Source organism: Equus asinus, chromosome 25, assembly GCF_041296235.1.
Source record: "Equus asinus isolate D_3611 breed Donkey chromosome 25, EquAss-T2T_v2, whole genome shotgun sequence".
Classification (NCBI taxonomy): Eukaryota; Metazoa; Chordata; class Mammalia; order Perissodactyla; family Equidae; genus Equus; species Equus asinus.
The window spans coordinates 55,683,076-55,696,952 of record NC_091814.1 but is presented as its reverse complement, the minus strand read 5'-3'; the positions used below and the strand labels follow the sequence as shown (position 1 = coordinate 55,696,952).

General features: G+C 48.3%; 1 protein-coding gene across 2 annotated transcripts in view; it reads left to right on the top strand.

Moving 5' to 3' along the window:
• The window catches only part of MFSD4A (major facilitator superfamily domain containing 4A), a 30,675-nt gene extending 20,491 nt beyond the window's left edge, over positions 1–10,184 (top strand). The window contains exons 7-11 of one of the 2 annotated variants that reach the window (XM_044758584.2): positions 3,632–3,779; positions 7,094–7,164; positions 8,398–8,518; positions 9,671–9,722; positions 9,962–10,184. In XM_044758584.2, coding sequence (XP_044614519.1) covers positions 3,632–3,779; positions 7,094–7,164; positions 8,398–8,518; positions 9,671–9,722; positions 9,962–10,058 — 489 coding nt within the window. In that variant the 3' untranslated portion in view covers positions 10,059–10,184. Of the gene's footprint in view, positions 1–3,631; positions 3,780–7,093; positions 7,165–8,397; positions 8,519–9,670; positions 9,861–9,961 lie in introns of both variants that reach the window. The other variant, XM_070497701.1, reaches the window with a different exon arrangement.
• The last annotated feature ends 3,693 nt before the right edge of the window (positions 10,185–13,877 follow it).

Sequence of the window (13,877 nt, the reverse complement as noted above, 5' to 3'; positions counted from 1 at the left end):
CAGTAAAACGAAACCGTCTGTAAATGAGAAAAGACTTCACAATGGCAATTGACAAACTTGGCTATTTTTGTGCATATAGTATTTTAAGATAATAACTAGAATTTATGACTGATAATCAGGACAGGTCAGAATTTTAGAAATGTCATATAATTTTTAACACATATCAATAACATTTACCCACCTAGTATCAGGTCCGTATGAAACAATTCTTAGTTATCCATTTAACCAAAGTGACAACAGATGTTAAAGACAAACAGAGAGTTAAACAGTTTTAAAAACCTTCATTTTCTTAACAGACCTCAGCCTTTTTGAACATAGGAAATTATTTTGACAAAACATAGAATTTCTGTCTTGTTGGTAGATTTACTCAAAGGAAAAGAAAAACCTTTTACAATTTCTTTGTCGAGAGCAGACAAAAAGTTTAAGAAAACTATCCTGTTAAGAGAGAGAACACCAAATTTTAACCTTGCACCAGCTTACTTTTGATTTTGAAACTCACTTACTTAAATTCATTTTATCCTTAGCCAACTTGACCATGCACTAAACTCTTTTCTCAGAGTTTTCTTTTTTTAAGATTTTATTTTTCCTTTTTCTCCCCAAAGGCCCCTGGTAAATAGTTGTGTATTTCTAGTTGTGGGTCCTTCTAGTTGTGGCATGTGGGACGCCGTCTCAGCGTGGCCTGATGAGCGGTGCCAGGTCTATGCCCAGGATCCGAACTGGCAAAACCCTGGGCTGCTGAAGCGGAGCACGCAAACTTAACCACTCAGCCATGGGGCTGGCCCCTCTAGAGTTTTTAACAAACAAAAATATCTTTCTTCTACCTTCTTTATTGAAAACATACATCTTACTTTCCTTGAATACAAAGATGTTTCCTTATTTTTAGTAGCCTTAATCACATTTGTTAATTAGAATTTTTAATCCTTAGAAACCTTAATTTTTGGTGAAAACTAAGAAGTAAGCAATTATGAACTGTCTCTTACATTAGCATTCTCTGGCTTGGCAGATTTAAAAATACTTTTTATAATTTCTAGAAACATGCTACTTCATAGTACAATCTTTTAAATAAAACACAAGACATGTTTACTAATAGACCCAAACACTTTTTAGTTTCTCTGTAATAAGACAAAAGTAGGTAAACTTAGACATGTTTAGCAATTATGTTTCATTATTTTATCTTATTTGGAAATGGTCTAGATACTCAATGAATTTTCTTTTATTTAATTTAGCCTAGCAAAACTTCAAAGTTTCAAGTTACCAAAGAGATTTTGGAATTTATTTTAAATACACCTGCCATAAACTATAATTATTGCTAAAAGTTTTATCTATAAACTCTTATCTCACATCTAAATCATTTGCTCCCAACAATTATGTTTAGATTATTCACAAAAACTTCATGAGACATTAGACAAAATTAGCTTATCATTTTAAGTTATTTTTGTTGACAAATTTTGTAACAGAGATAACATAAGCTTATTTGCCTAATAAAGGCTGCATGTCCACATCATATCTGATGTTGATAATTCTACAGATATGCTTATTTCAATCAAACCAACAAACTTAAGTGAGCTTTCATTTACAAAAGATTAATTTATATCTTGTTAGCTTGAAAACCATTTGGGTTAGTTTCTATTACATTTAGGAATAATTTATTATAAGCACTTACTTTAAGCCAAACAGAGTTCTTTTAGAAATTATACCATCCAGAGGTAAAATGTCACACATATATAACATGCATATAGACACACACACACAGACTCCACAGCTCTTGTTTCAAAACTTTAGGACAATGTACTACACCTTTAAAAATCTGCACAAAGCATTTAACAAAGGCCGTCTTTCTAAGTGTACAGTTTAACCTTAGACCAGTTTACCTTGGCGGGAGGAGCTTTTATTATCTTTTTTATTAGCACCTGATATTAGCCTCTAATTTTTATCTCACACTGTGTGAGCTCAGGCAGCCCTACTGACTTCCCCTTGTGTGTTTAATTAACACCGTCTGAAGGGCAGGTTTGTATGCTGCCTTAGGAGCAGGCAGGGGAAACGTCCCCCAGTGAGACACAGGGTCTGTGCCCACAATGCAATCTGTAATACAATCAGGAGAAAAAGAGTACAGTCACTTCACATAAAGCCCGCAAATGTCTCAGTTTTCCTACAAAACTTCATCTGAACTCCATCAAGTCTTATACTCTGATCTTAGCTCCTATTAGGACTTCATCCACAAGTCTCGGGCTTCTAGTGCTGGCTAGGGGACATGTTCCCAGCCAGACACAGCATCCACTTTCAAAGGAAAGCCGCTCAGGGAAAGTTGATAAAACCTCTTTGCATGATATTAGTTCAAACATTCCAAGCTTTATAGTCCTATCAACCTTTATACCTTTATGTCTTCTGTTGTTTTTTTCAGTCTAATTGCAGCCTGACTCAGGGTCCCACCGATAGGTTTTGGTACAACAGCTGTGGGGTTCCTGCATCAGGGAGTCCTGGTGAATTCTCTTCTCCACCTCCTCGTTATTTTACCCATTTTTGTTTAAAAGGCTTGAGTCCCTATGGTCCACCCAAGGAACTCTCTACTCTATAATTTTATCTCGTTTTCTCTAGAAGCAGATGTACTCACCCAGGAGATTTTTACCTCAAAGTGGGGGGTTTCTATAGAAGACCCTTATCTCCTGAGACGTTAAGACAAGCTGACACACAAATTCCAGGACGGTATTTGCAGCTTCACACTCTAAGCCCTTCCCTGCTGTCAGCTCACCCAGCCTTCAAGCAGCTAGGAAGACTAGGAAGCTGGGAATCAGAGAGATCCCTGCTTCAAAGCCCCAGAGCCCACGAGAAACAACGGCCTTGTACCTACACCTGGATTTTCTGCCTCCCAATCTGTGCTGCCTGGGTTTCTTCCTAGATGCGTTTTGCACGGAGATTATTCAATACTGACATTTTTAAAGAATTTAGAAAAAGGGTTACTTTAACAAAGATAGCCCAGGTGACGGAGACCCTTACTGAACTGGAAAGATTTCTGGCCTCACAGCCAGTCACAGGGGTTTCGGACCGTACAGGTTAGCATCTGCCCGAGGGCATCTGAACCGAACCTGGGAGGCTGGTTGCCGAGCCGCCGACCCGCTCCCTGGGAGGTCTGCAAGGATTCCCAGACGGTGGGGACCCTGCAGCCATCCCCGCCCCTCTCCGGCTACCCTACGCTCCCTCTGTGAACACAGGCCTTTTGGGGAAAGAGAGGCAGCTCCTCTTCACGAGGAGTGGACGACTCATACGGCGCCGGCCCGCGGGGCAGAGAGAGCCGATGCCTCGGACGGAGCCCCCCGCTGACAGATGAGACCCCGGGGCCAGGCGGGCGTCCCTCATCAAACGCTCCTTAAGCGTGTGGGGCCGTTTGCGGAGAGGTCTGGGTGGGCTGGCCTCCCGGCGCCTTCCCGGATCCTCGGGGCTTCCTCGGTGGGCGCCGGACCAGGGAAGGTGCAATTCCCCCGTTTCCCACAGGGCGGTGCCCTGGTTACGTGGCGCTGCGCCCGGGGCCGGAGGAGGCGCTCTCCAAGTCGGACAGTGGCTCCTGGTTTTTCCTTTTCTCAGTGGGTGTCCAGCTTTTCCCAATTTCTAGTGGCCTCCATCTCTGCTGTGACAGGTCGGTGTGATGGTGACGTTCCTGGTGCTGCTTGTGTTCTCCTACAACGTCATGTTCCTGTTCCTGGGCACGGCCAGCCTGGGCCTGTTCCTCAGCAGCTCCTTCCCCAGCATGCTGGCCTACACTGAGGACATCCTGCAGTACAGAGGTGAGCGGGCAGGGTAAGAGCGCAGAGGCCTTTCCTCGGGCTGGGCGCCCCTTCCCCCACACCCCGTTGTCTGTGGTCTTCCAGCCAGATCAGCCTGACTCCTTGCAGAAATGATGCTCCCCTCCCACTCTGGTGGGAGCAGGTTCACAACGGGGGTCGTTCTGACCGCGAAGCTCCCCACTCAACATGACACCTGCATCATGTGATTTCAGGCCACGGGGATGCAGTAAGCTGCGCGCCGTTGTTTGTTTCCCGTGGTAGTGTCTGCTCACCCACAGCTGGCATGCTGTACCACGGGTGTGCTGGGATTCTGGGTTCCAAGGAGAACACTGTCCCGGGAGAAGTCCCGGCAGAGGCAGGGGTGTGAGACCTTAGTAAGGGTGCCTCCGCGCTTTGTTGCTCTTGTGGATGTTGTTTGGGGTGTGGAGGACAGGGACAGTGACTCTACGCCTGATTTGGGGAGTGACACAGCCTCTTTGATGTCAAAAACCTCTAATTCTCTTGACCAATCTCCTCCCCTTTCTGTAGCCTGCCAAGGACATATAGCAAAGATGCATTTTTTAACCAGTTAAAAATAATTATGTTTTGAACATTTAACATTACCCTTAGAAGTAACTAGAGAAGCCCTCGAGTGTTGGAAAACCAGCATTAAAGTTGAGTGAGTTCTTTGGAGGAGGAGTGGGGGAACTTGGGGCCGAGGGGAGCAGCCCGCACTCAGTTATCCACAGGAACGGAGACGGAGACCCCGAGCCTGGAAAGCCAAGGATGTCCCCATGCCTCAAGCCAGTAAATGAAGTGATGAAACAATGTTGGTATCACCCGTCACACAGTGTATCCCACGGAGGTTAAGTGATCAACAAATGTTAGGGTTTAATAATAATAATCACGTTATATCGGTTGATTCCGCTTGCAAATAGTGACTCAAATCCGTTCTCTTCATCTCATTTCTCACTGTCCCTGACTTAGTTCAAGGGTTTATCGTCACTTACCCACTTGTAATATTTAACGGCGCCCAGCTTTTCCCAATTTCTAATCACTTCCGTCTGGCCTTGGCAGGTCTGGGCTGGTGTCCTTGCCTTCAGATTTGCCTCCATCAGTGGTCCTCCACCCTGGGTCCACGTTAATATCCCCTGGAGCACTTGTAGCAGCACCCAAGCCTGGGCTTCCTCTCCACACAGTCTGATGGTATGGGTCCAGAGCAGCTGGGTGATCCTAGCGTGTAGCCAGGGGACCACTGACTGATTCGTCCTCCGCCTGATGCAGAGGGTCCTTTCAAACCCGGAGCGGATCACAGTCTTCCTATCTTCCTGCGGAGCTCTTCCTTCCTCCGGGCTTCTCCCCACCACTGCCCCTCAGAGCCTGCCTTCTAGCCACGTGGAGTTATTTTCTCTTCCCTGATGGCACAGACACCGTCTCGCACCTCCACACTGTGGCACATGGTGAACCCTCTGTTTGAAATGCCCCTTCTACTCTGTCCCACCCCTTTATCTCCTGCCCTCCCCCCACCCCCTCTGGGAAGCCTCCCTGATCTCTGCTGGAAGGGTGTGCCTCCTCCTTTGTACCTGCCTCTCGTGTCTGACCCACCTCAAGGCTTTCGTCCCTACATTATTCACATCCTCTCCTCGACACCATGCTCCCATGGGCATCAGCAGGGGACAAGGGCAGGAGCATTGGCTTTGAGGTCATCAGCAGACCTGAATGTCAGTCCTGCCTCACCATTTCTGGCTTTGTCACCTTGTGCAATTCAACTCTTCGAGCCTCTTTTCTCGCCTGTAAAATAGGCTTGCAAATACCTACCTTTTAGGATTGTCTGTGCATTAGAGAAAATGTAATTGATTTAGCAGCTTAACTGGCTCACAGGTGCCCAGCATCTGTGTCAACTTTGATCATCCATCGGACTCCCTGCAGTGTCTGGCACAGTGCCTGACGCACAAAGGTCCTGAAAGGGTTTTGAATGAACGAGCGGAATTGACAATGGGTGCTGCTGGAACTCAGAGAAGGGAGTGGCCAGTGTTGAATCTAGAGATGGCTTCCTGGAGGAGATGGGGTGGGAGCTGGCCCAGGATTTGGAAAAGCAGAAGGAAAGAGGAAAGGCATTCCGGGGAGGGGTGTGGCAGGGCAGAGCCAAGGCCCAGGATGGGTCTAAATGTGAGCGAGATTAAAAGAAGCACTGAAAGCCGCAGGCGGATGATGATGATCTGTCTTATTCGAAAACACTGTCTACCGCACGTTGGCCACTGCGCTCATAATCAGCAGTGGTAGATGCCGCTGGAACTGACATTCCTGGCGCAGTCCTCTCTTGGTGGGGAGGCCGCCTGGTACACAGACAGTGGGGTGTGTGACGGCGGGGCGCTGAGGGGGCACAGAGGCAGAGCAAGGAATGCAGGGTTAGGGCCGGGGGGGAAGATGACTGAAGGGAATCTGAGCCAGGACTTCAAAGATGAACGGGAGCTTGCCAGACAAGGAGTAGGAGCAGGAATGTTCTGGAGGGAGTGAGCACATATGGCAGACCCGGCGGTGAGCGTGAGGACGCCGGTGACACTGAAGGTAGTCCTGCTGGCCGAGGGCAGGTCAGCAGGGAGCGTGAGAGCTCTCAGCAGGGATGGGGATGAAGGCCTGCGAACCACATCAGGGAGTTTGGACTTTATCCTGAAGGCAGCAGCGAAGGGTCGAAGTGGAGCGCTGGCCCGGGCTCGAGGTGGACTCTGCCAGCACTGTGCACTTACACGGGTTGCTTCGGAGTTACCACACAGCCACCCTGTGAAGGTGGTGTCATCATGCCCATTTGACAGCAGGAAACCAAGAGAAGGGAAGAACCTGCCTAATGTCACATGGCTAGTAGGCTACCTGCACAGCTGGGCTTGGGACCCAAGTCTGACTCTGAAGCTTGGGCTCTGAAGGTGTGTGCCATGTCGCCAGATTCATCAGAGGTGTGGCTGGTCAGGCAACACCAGGGCAGTGAAGACACTGGTCTGCCTAGGGCAGAGTGCTGGCCTGAGGAGACCAGGAAATCTTTCTGGAAAGGAAGGTGGTGGTCAGATTGCGAAGAGCCCTGAATACCAGTCTGAGCAACTTGGAATTTACCCTGAAGACAATCGTGAGCAACTGAAGGTTTCAGAACAAGGAAGGAACATAATGACACAGGACCCAAGCATTCCTGAAGCAAAGATAAGGGCTAAAGTCTGAGAAATCTTAGGAATCCAAAGTAGTCCCCTTAGGCAGCCTTGCCATTTTCCAGAAACAACCTGGATTACGCTAGCTGACTTCTGTCTTTTAACTTGCTTTTACTAATCCAAATCCTCTCTTTCGGTTAGGCTGTGCGACCACGGTGCTGGTGATAGGGGCAGGAATTGGTGAGATGGCCCTCCAGATGCTTGTTGGCTCGGTACGTGGGAAACTCTGGGCGGGGGAGCAGTTGGGGACCACTCCTCCAGGCCGGTGAGAAGGTGCTGAACCCAGCTGGCCCTTCCCCAAGCATCCACACAGCAAGGGCCCCCTCCGTCGGTGTTACCTGTTTCTGGTTCTGCGCCAGCCTTGAAAGCTGAGCCTCTGAATTTGGGACCTGGAGATGGGAAGGGCTGCAGGGTATAGTCCAAAGCAAACAGCAGCCATGTCTGGGAGCAGGGCCAGAGGGCCCCGTGGGACAGCTCTTCAGCTCTCAGAGCCTGGGGTGGGCTGGAGCTGCAGTCACAGCTCTTTTTCCATCCTTTCTCACCTCCCACTCTCTACTCCACTTCTCCCAGCCTTTGGCCACCCTGCAAGGGGCCAGCTTGCCTGCCCAACTCCTCCCCTGATCAAGGGCCAACTCTCCCAGTCCTCTTCAAACATAGCCACGTTTTATTTGTTTACCAGGAAAAAAACCATATCCGTTTTTTACTGAAAACTACAATATACATATTGTTATTCCCCTTTTTACAAAGGAGGATACTGAAGCTCAGATAAATTAAGCAACCTGCCCTCGGTCCATCACCCTTCTAGTAACTGACAGAGATGCCGTTCCAACCTGAGTCTCTCAGTCCCCAGAATGCCCCTAATCACTACTCTGCTTTCCTCTTCTTGCCCTGCCCTCTGGCCCTGCTCCCCCGCATCTCACAGTAGCCTCTGCGTGGAGGTGACATCATGGCCAGGGTGTGCTTCAGGGTCATCTCGTTCAGGGGGCGCGGGCACAGGGGAGAGCGGCGCTGATGGTTAAAGTGGGGTGATGGGTCTGTGGGCGTTCCATAGGCTACTCTGGCATATGTTTAAATTTTCCATAGTAAAAGGCTGAAAATATATAAAGATATCCTCTGCAAAGCTCTGGTCAGGCCTTGTGGGCATAGAAACACCTAGCATGACTGGAGTTTTAATGATTTAGAGATTTTCAGAAGGTCCCAGACACAGAGCTGAAAGGGACTCCAGGGGTCACCAGGTTCAGCCCCTGCCTTAGAGCAGGATTTCTGCCTCCTCCAGAAACATAGCCTTGAAAGGAGGGCAGGACGTGCCTCCTCCGCATGTTTCTATCTATTGGTGTGACGGGCCTGAACTCGACTGGCAGACCTGCCGAGCCCGGCAGGCTGCTTCCTCCACTCCTCCTCCGTGTGCGGTTCGATGGCCTGTCTCCGTGTTTTCCCTTTGGCAGGTCTTCCAGGCTCGGGGCAGCTATAGTTTCCTGGTCTGCGGCGTGATCTTTGGTTGCTTGGCTTTTACCTTCTATATCTTGCTCCTGTTTTTCCACAGGATGCACCCTGGACTCTCATCAGGTGAGGAAAGAATCTGTTTCTACACAAGAGGAGGAAAACAGGCGGGGGGAGTTGGGAGATGCTATGGATCTTAGCACGCCACAAATGCTGTTCAGTTCCAAGTAAAATGCAAGGAAATGTTTATTTTCCTGCAGCTTCCCTTTCCCCTCTTCCTGCTTTGCCAGGCAATTGTCTGCGTTGGGCTCTCAGCACAGGAGGGAATGGGATAGGCTGACTCATGGTTTCTCCATGAGCAGAGGGGCAGGGACTGTGAACTGGGCTTCCTGCATCCCAGCGCGCCACGGGACCGTGGGCCAAGAATCTCTTTCCAGCCTGTGCCGGGCCCTGAAAGGCAGGGGCTGCCTCCTTGGCTAGAACGCGGCCAAGCAGCCTAATTGGCCATCTCTTTGCAGTTCGGGATTCGACTCTAGTCCAGATCTTTTTCAAAAAGAAGTCCTTCAGGCCGAGTGGTGAAGAAAAGCTCCTTCAGGGTAGAGACGCTTCCTAAGAATAGTCTCCTTCCTAGAGACCCCAGGCAGGGGGAGTCCCAAAGCTGTTTTCATAACCCTGAGCCCTCCCCTGCCCTTCCGCCCAGAGCGCTCACAGCCCCGGCAAGTGCATCAGCTGTGCAGAGAGCCAGTCCTTGAGAGGAGGTGCCAGGCAGGGCCCTCATCCTCTCCATAGAAAGCGAAAGAATCACAGGAAGCCTGAAGAGACGGGCTCCACCGTCCTGTCTCTCACAGGTGGACATAGGTCCCCTTTAAATGCTCAGTTTAAGGGTCCGGAAGAGCAGCAGGGGCCCCGGGTCAGCCCTGACTGCAGCCTCACTTCTGAGACGGCCGGAACCAGTCGTCCAGCCCAGCACTCAGCACAGAGCCTTCGTTTAGGCCACAAGTTCAAGAAATATTTTCTGCATATCAAATGAGCAACCCTTAATGAGTTCCTTGTTCATGGGGCACAAAAAGAAGTACATATTTCCCAAGCCCTAGACGCTAGGCTCGACGAGCCGCCTTCACCAACAGGGTGCCGGAACTAGCAGGTCTGGCTCTGCACTTGGCTCCCTGATGAGCAGAGGTGGCAGAGAAACAGAGAGCCTGGTGAGCTCTCAGAACGGGTGATGGCTGCCACTAATCGGAGCTGCTGAAGCCTGCGGCCTGTTTTTTTCTTTTGTAGTTCCTACCCGGGACAAATCACTTGGAATGGAAAACTTGGAGTGCTACCAGAGGTAAAACTGGGCGAAGGAGGCAGGCAAGGACTTCCAGCCTCCTGAGCACCAGCACACAGTGTTTAAGGAAGCTGGAGGTGGCAGTGGAGGCAATCTCTCAACACCTGGTTCACATCTTCTCCACTAACACTTGGTTGGGTAGAAGAAATTAAATTGAATTCTGGTATGTGGGTCCTCCCCGGGCAAATCATTAGCGGTTTTCCTGGCTACTCAAGTGAACTTCTTCTTCCCTGGTTCAGACTTTTGGTAAGAGCCGTCCAGGATGCCCAGATGGGAAGGAAGAAGACAGCCATATGCTTCGCTCATTGGCCGCCTCCTGCATGGACCACATCCTGAGTTTGAAGATCACTCTTGGTTGAAATTTGAAAAAATAGGTTGAAATTGTAAAGCCTGATGATCCTTGCTGTATGTAGATATATTTTAAATGAATCAAACCCCCAGTTATTCCCTGGCATGCTCAAAGGATTTGTGTGCTTTCTACTTATTAATAGTCCAAAGTCCCTCAGATTCCTGCTGCTGATTCCAGTAGTTTCATCTGGAATCTAAAACATCAAAAGGAGAAATTGAGGGGCCAGCCCCGTGGCCGAGTGGTTAAGTTCTTGCGCTCGGTTTCAGTGGCCTGGGGTTTGCCAGTTCGGATCCTGGGCGCGGGCCCTACGCACCACTTATCACGCCATGCTGTGGCGGCATCCCACACAGAAGAACTAGAATGACCTACAACTAGGATATACAGCTACGTACCGGGGCTTTGCGGAGAAAAAAACAAAAAAAGAGGAAGATTGGCAACAGATGTTAGCTCAGGGCTGATCTTCCTCAGCCAAAAAAAAAAGCATACCTTAAAAAAACAGAACGGAAAAGTTGAATTTTGCTATCTTTGAGATATCTTGAGACCTTTCAGTGGTATGCTGGGCTAACTTCTACCAGCTTATAAAAACTGACTTAAATTTTCATTTTGACAGCCGGTATGTAAAGCGCAGCCAATATTAAAAATTACATTACAGAAATTTAAATTACATTAAAACAAAGGTAATACTCGAACTCATCACTTCCTAGCTGTCTTCCATCTGCACTCTCGAGCTTGTGTCTGCTGCACCCACAGGGTGGAGATACTGTCTGGAGGTGTGCGTCTGCACCTCTCTCCAGCTCCGCTCTCAGTGATAACGTGTGGGGAGCTTGAGACCAGCCACGGTGGGGGTATTTACATCACAGAAATTGGCAGAAGCTACAAGCCATGGCTTTGTTTTCCCCTTGGAGAGCCAGCTGCTGAACGCTGACCAGCACACCACTGCTAATAATCAATGATAATCGGTCCATAAGTTGCCTGGAAGAATGGGATGGATGTTCTATTTCTCTTTCCTGATATTAACTTATAAAAAGTGTAGAAACAGCACTAAGAATTTCTCAGAAATATCTAATTTAAACTTTACATCTTCTTTAGAGAAAAAAACTGTCAAGTTTTTTTAGCATGTGAAGTACCTTGACATAGCACGCCAAGGCACATAAGAAGCAAGTGGATCCTAGTTCTCAGTAACCCGGCCGCCAAGGGGCGTGGTTCCCATGCCCGACACTGGGGGTTTATCCTGGCACGGAAGCCGGCTCCCGCTGCCAGCAACGCAAGCAGCAGTGCGAACCTGGTTCGAGCACTGGCCTCACCTTCCAGCTGTGTGGCCCTGAGGCTCTTCCAGCCTCGCTTTTTTATCTGTAAAGTGACATTTCTAAAAGAGCCTTACCCTACCTCAAAGAAGTTCTGAAAGAATTAAAGTGAATTTGTGTAAAGCAATTATTATATGCCTGACACAGAAATTGCCTAATAAATGTTAGACATTTTTATTTTTAAAACCTCCTCATAAGCAGCTTAGAAACTGTTCATGTGTTTGGTACATATTCATTGTCAGTCAAACAGATCCAAATTCTTTTGAAAGCTGGTGGTCTAGAGATAGAGTTTTAGCTATGTCTGTAAATACGTCAAAGTGTTACATGGCAGCCAACCTTAAACGGGCAATCTACTCTAGTCACTGACCTGGGCAAAAGAAAACAGCTGTATTTTTCTTGTGGTTTTTGCAAGAAAACACCCTTTTTATACAGATTTAGAAAGAAGAATCAATGCCTATATCTAAAGTGATCATTATTAATTTGTGAATACAGCAAACAAGATTGAAACAAATCTAAGAGTACCCTTCCCAAAATATTTTAAATTTACTAAGCATTTTGAAGGACAATTGATCCTTTTATGTGAGCTCAGAAACGAATGACTGAATGTTTCCTGAAGACAGGTCTCTCTCATACTATAGGTTCACATGGCTGACACTTTAGAAGAAACAAAACTCGCACAGGACTGAGAACCACTATTCCCTCTCACATGCAGTCGGAACAAGGGAAGGCAGATGGGTGTTTATCCCACCTTGGCAATCAGTTACAAAGTAGGTAGGGCTTTTTTCCTGTCTCCTAAGAGTTTGACATCTCAGAGCGCTGTGGAGCCACCCGCTTCCCAGATTCCCCTCTGCTCCTCAGACGCGGAATCAACCCACCAGTACACCCGATTCCATATCGGGAGACACAGGGACATGGAAGTCTTCTAGAGAATTCATCTATTCATGTAAAAAAGATTTACTGAGTATCCGCTCTGTTCAAGGCACTGATCTAGGTGCAGAGATACGGCAGAGAATGAGATGGAAGTCCGCGCCTCCCAGAGGTTCCAGTGAAGACCTACTGAAAGTAAACTGAGAACATGCCGCAGGACGAGGGATGACTGAGTACCATAAAAACAATCCAGCAGGGAAGGGAGACGAGTAGCATGTCAAGGGATGCTCTGGAAGGACTATCTAGGGAGGCACCTAAACGATATGCAGGAGCAAGCCAGGTCCCTGGGAAGGAGGTAGCAGGCACGGGACGCGGCCCGTGCAAGGGCCTTAGCCTGAACGGAGGCGCTCGTAGTGTCTGAGGAATAGCGAGCAGGCCAGCGCGGCTTCAGTGAGGGCGGAAAGGGGAGAGGGCAGAAAACGGTGCAGTGGTCGTGAGGGGCCAGATCAGAGAAGCCATGGTAGGAGTGGGGGATTTCTTTGCGTTCTGTTGAGATCGGGAGAGTTTGAGCAGGAGAGGGACATGATGTGATTTCCATGTTTAAAAGTGATATTCTGGTTGTTGTGCGGAGAAGAGACTGTGGGGGCAAGAATGAAATTGGGGACACCAGTAAGGGTACAATTGCAAGAAACTATGTAAGAGATGATGGTGGTTTAGACAATGTTGCTAGCGTCGGAGGTAGTGACCGTGACTGGATTCAAGTTATATTTTGAAACTGACAGAATTTGCTGATGGATTGGGTGTGGGGTGTGAGACAAAGATGGGAATCAGGCATCCCTGATGACCCCAAGTCATTTAATTTGAGTAATTGGGTATATGATGAGGCCATTTAACACTGGAAGACAGTGGGGGCACTCGAGTTCTGTTTTGGACATGCTCATTTTATGACACCATCTTGGATGTCGAGAAGGCTGGTAGATATAAGTCTAGAGCTGAAAAGAAGTCAAGCCCAAATACAAAAGTTTCGTTGTCACGCACACATAGTATGCACTATATATAGTAATATAATGTTTAAAGCCATGGGACTGAACGAGGTCACCTAGGAGTGACTGTAGGATTGGAAGCTTGAGCCCTGGGGTTCTTAACACCTAGGAGTTTGAAAAAATAGGATCCAGGGGATCCAATGAGAGAAGAGGCCAGAGAAGTGGGAGGGAAGTTCAGGAGAGAATGTGGTTTCCCAGAAGGCATGTGAAGGATATCTCGAGGAGGAGGAAGTAATCAGTGCTGCCACGAGGTCCAGAGAGGTCTGAGCATCAATCACTGGATTTGGCAACATGGAAGGAAGGCGACCTCGACTAGAGAAGGGTTTCTGTCGATGATGATGTATTCAAAGCACACAGGAATCCCACAATCAACTCTGATGTTCCAGCAACCTCCTTGACACCGACGCTTTCCACCTATTAGAAATTACCTTTCCTGGGGCCGACCCGGTGGCACAGCGGTTAAGTTCGCTCGTTCTGCTTCGGCTGCCTGGGGTTCACCGGTTCGGATCCTGCGTGTGGACATGGCACCGCTTAGCAAAAGCCATGCTGTGGTAGGCATCCCATATATAGAGAAAGATGGGCATGGATGTTA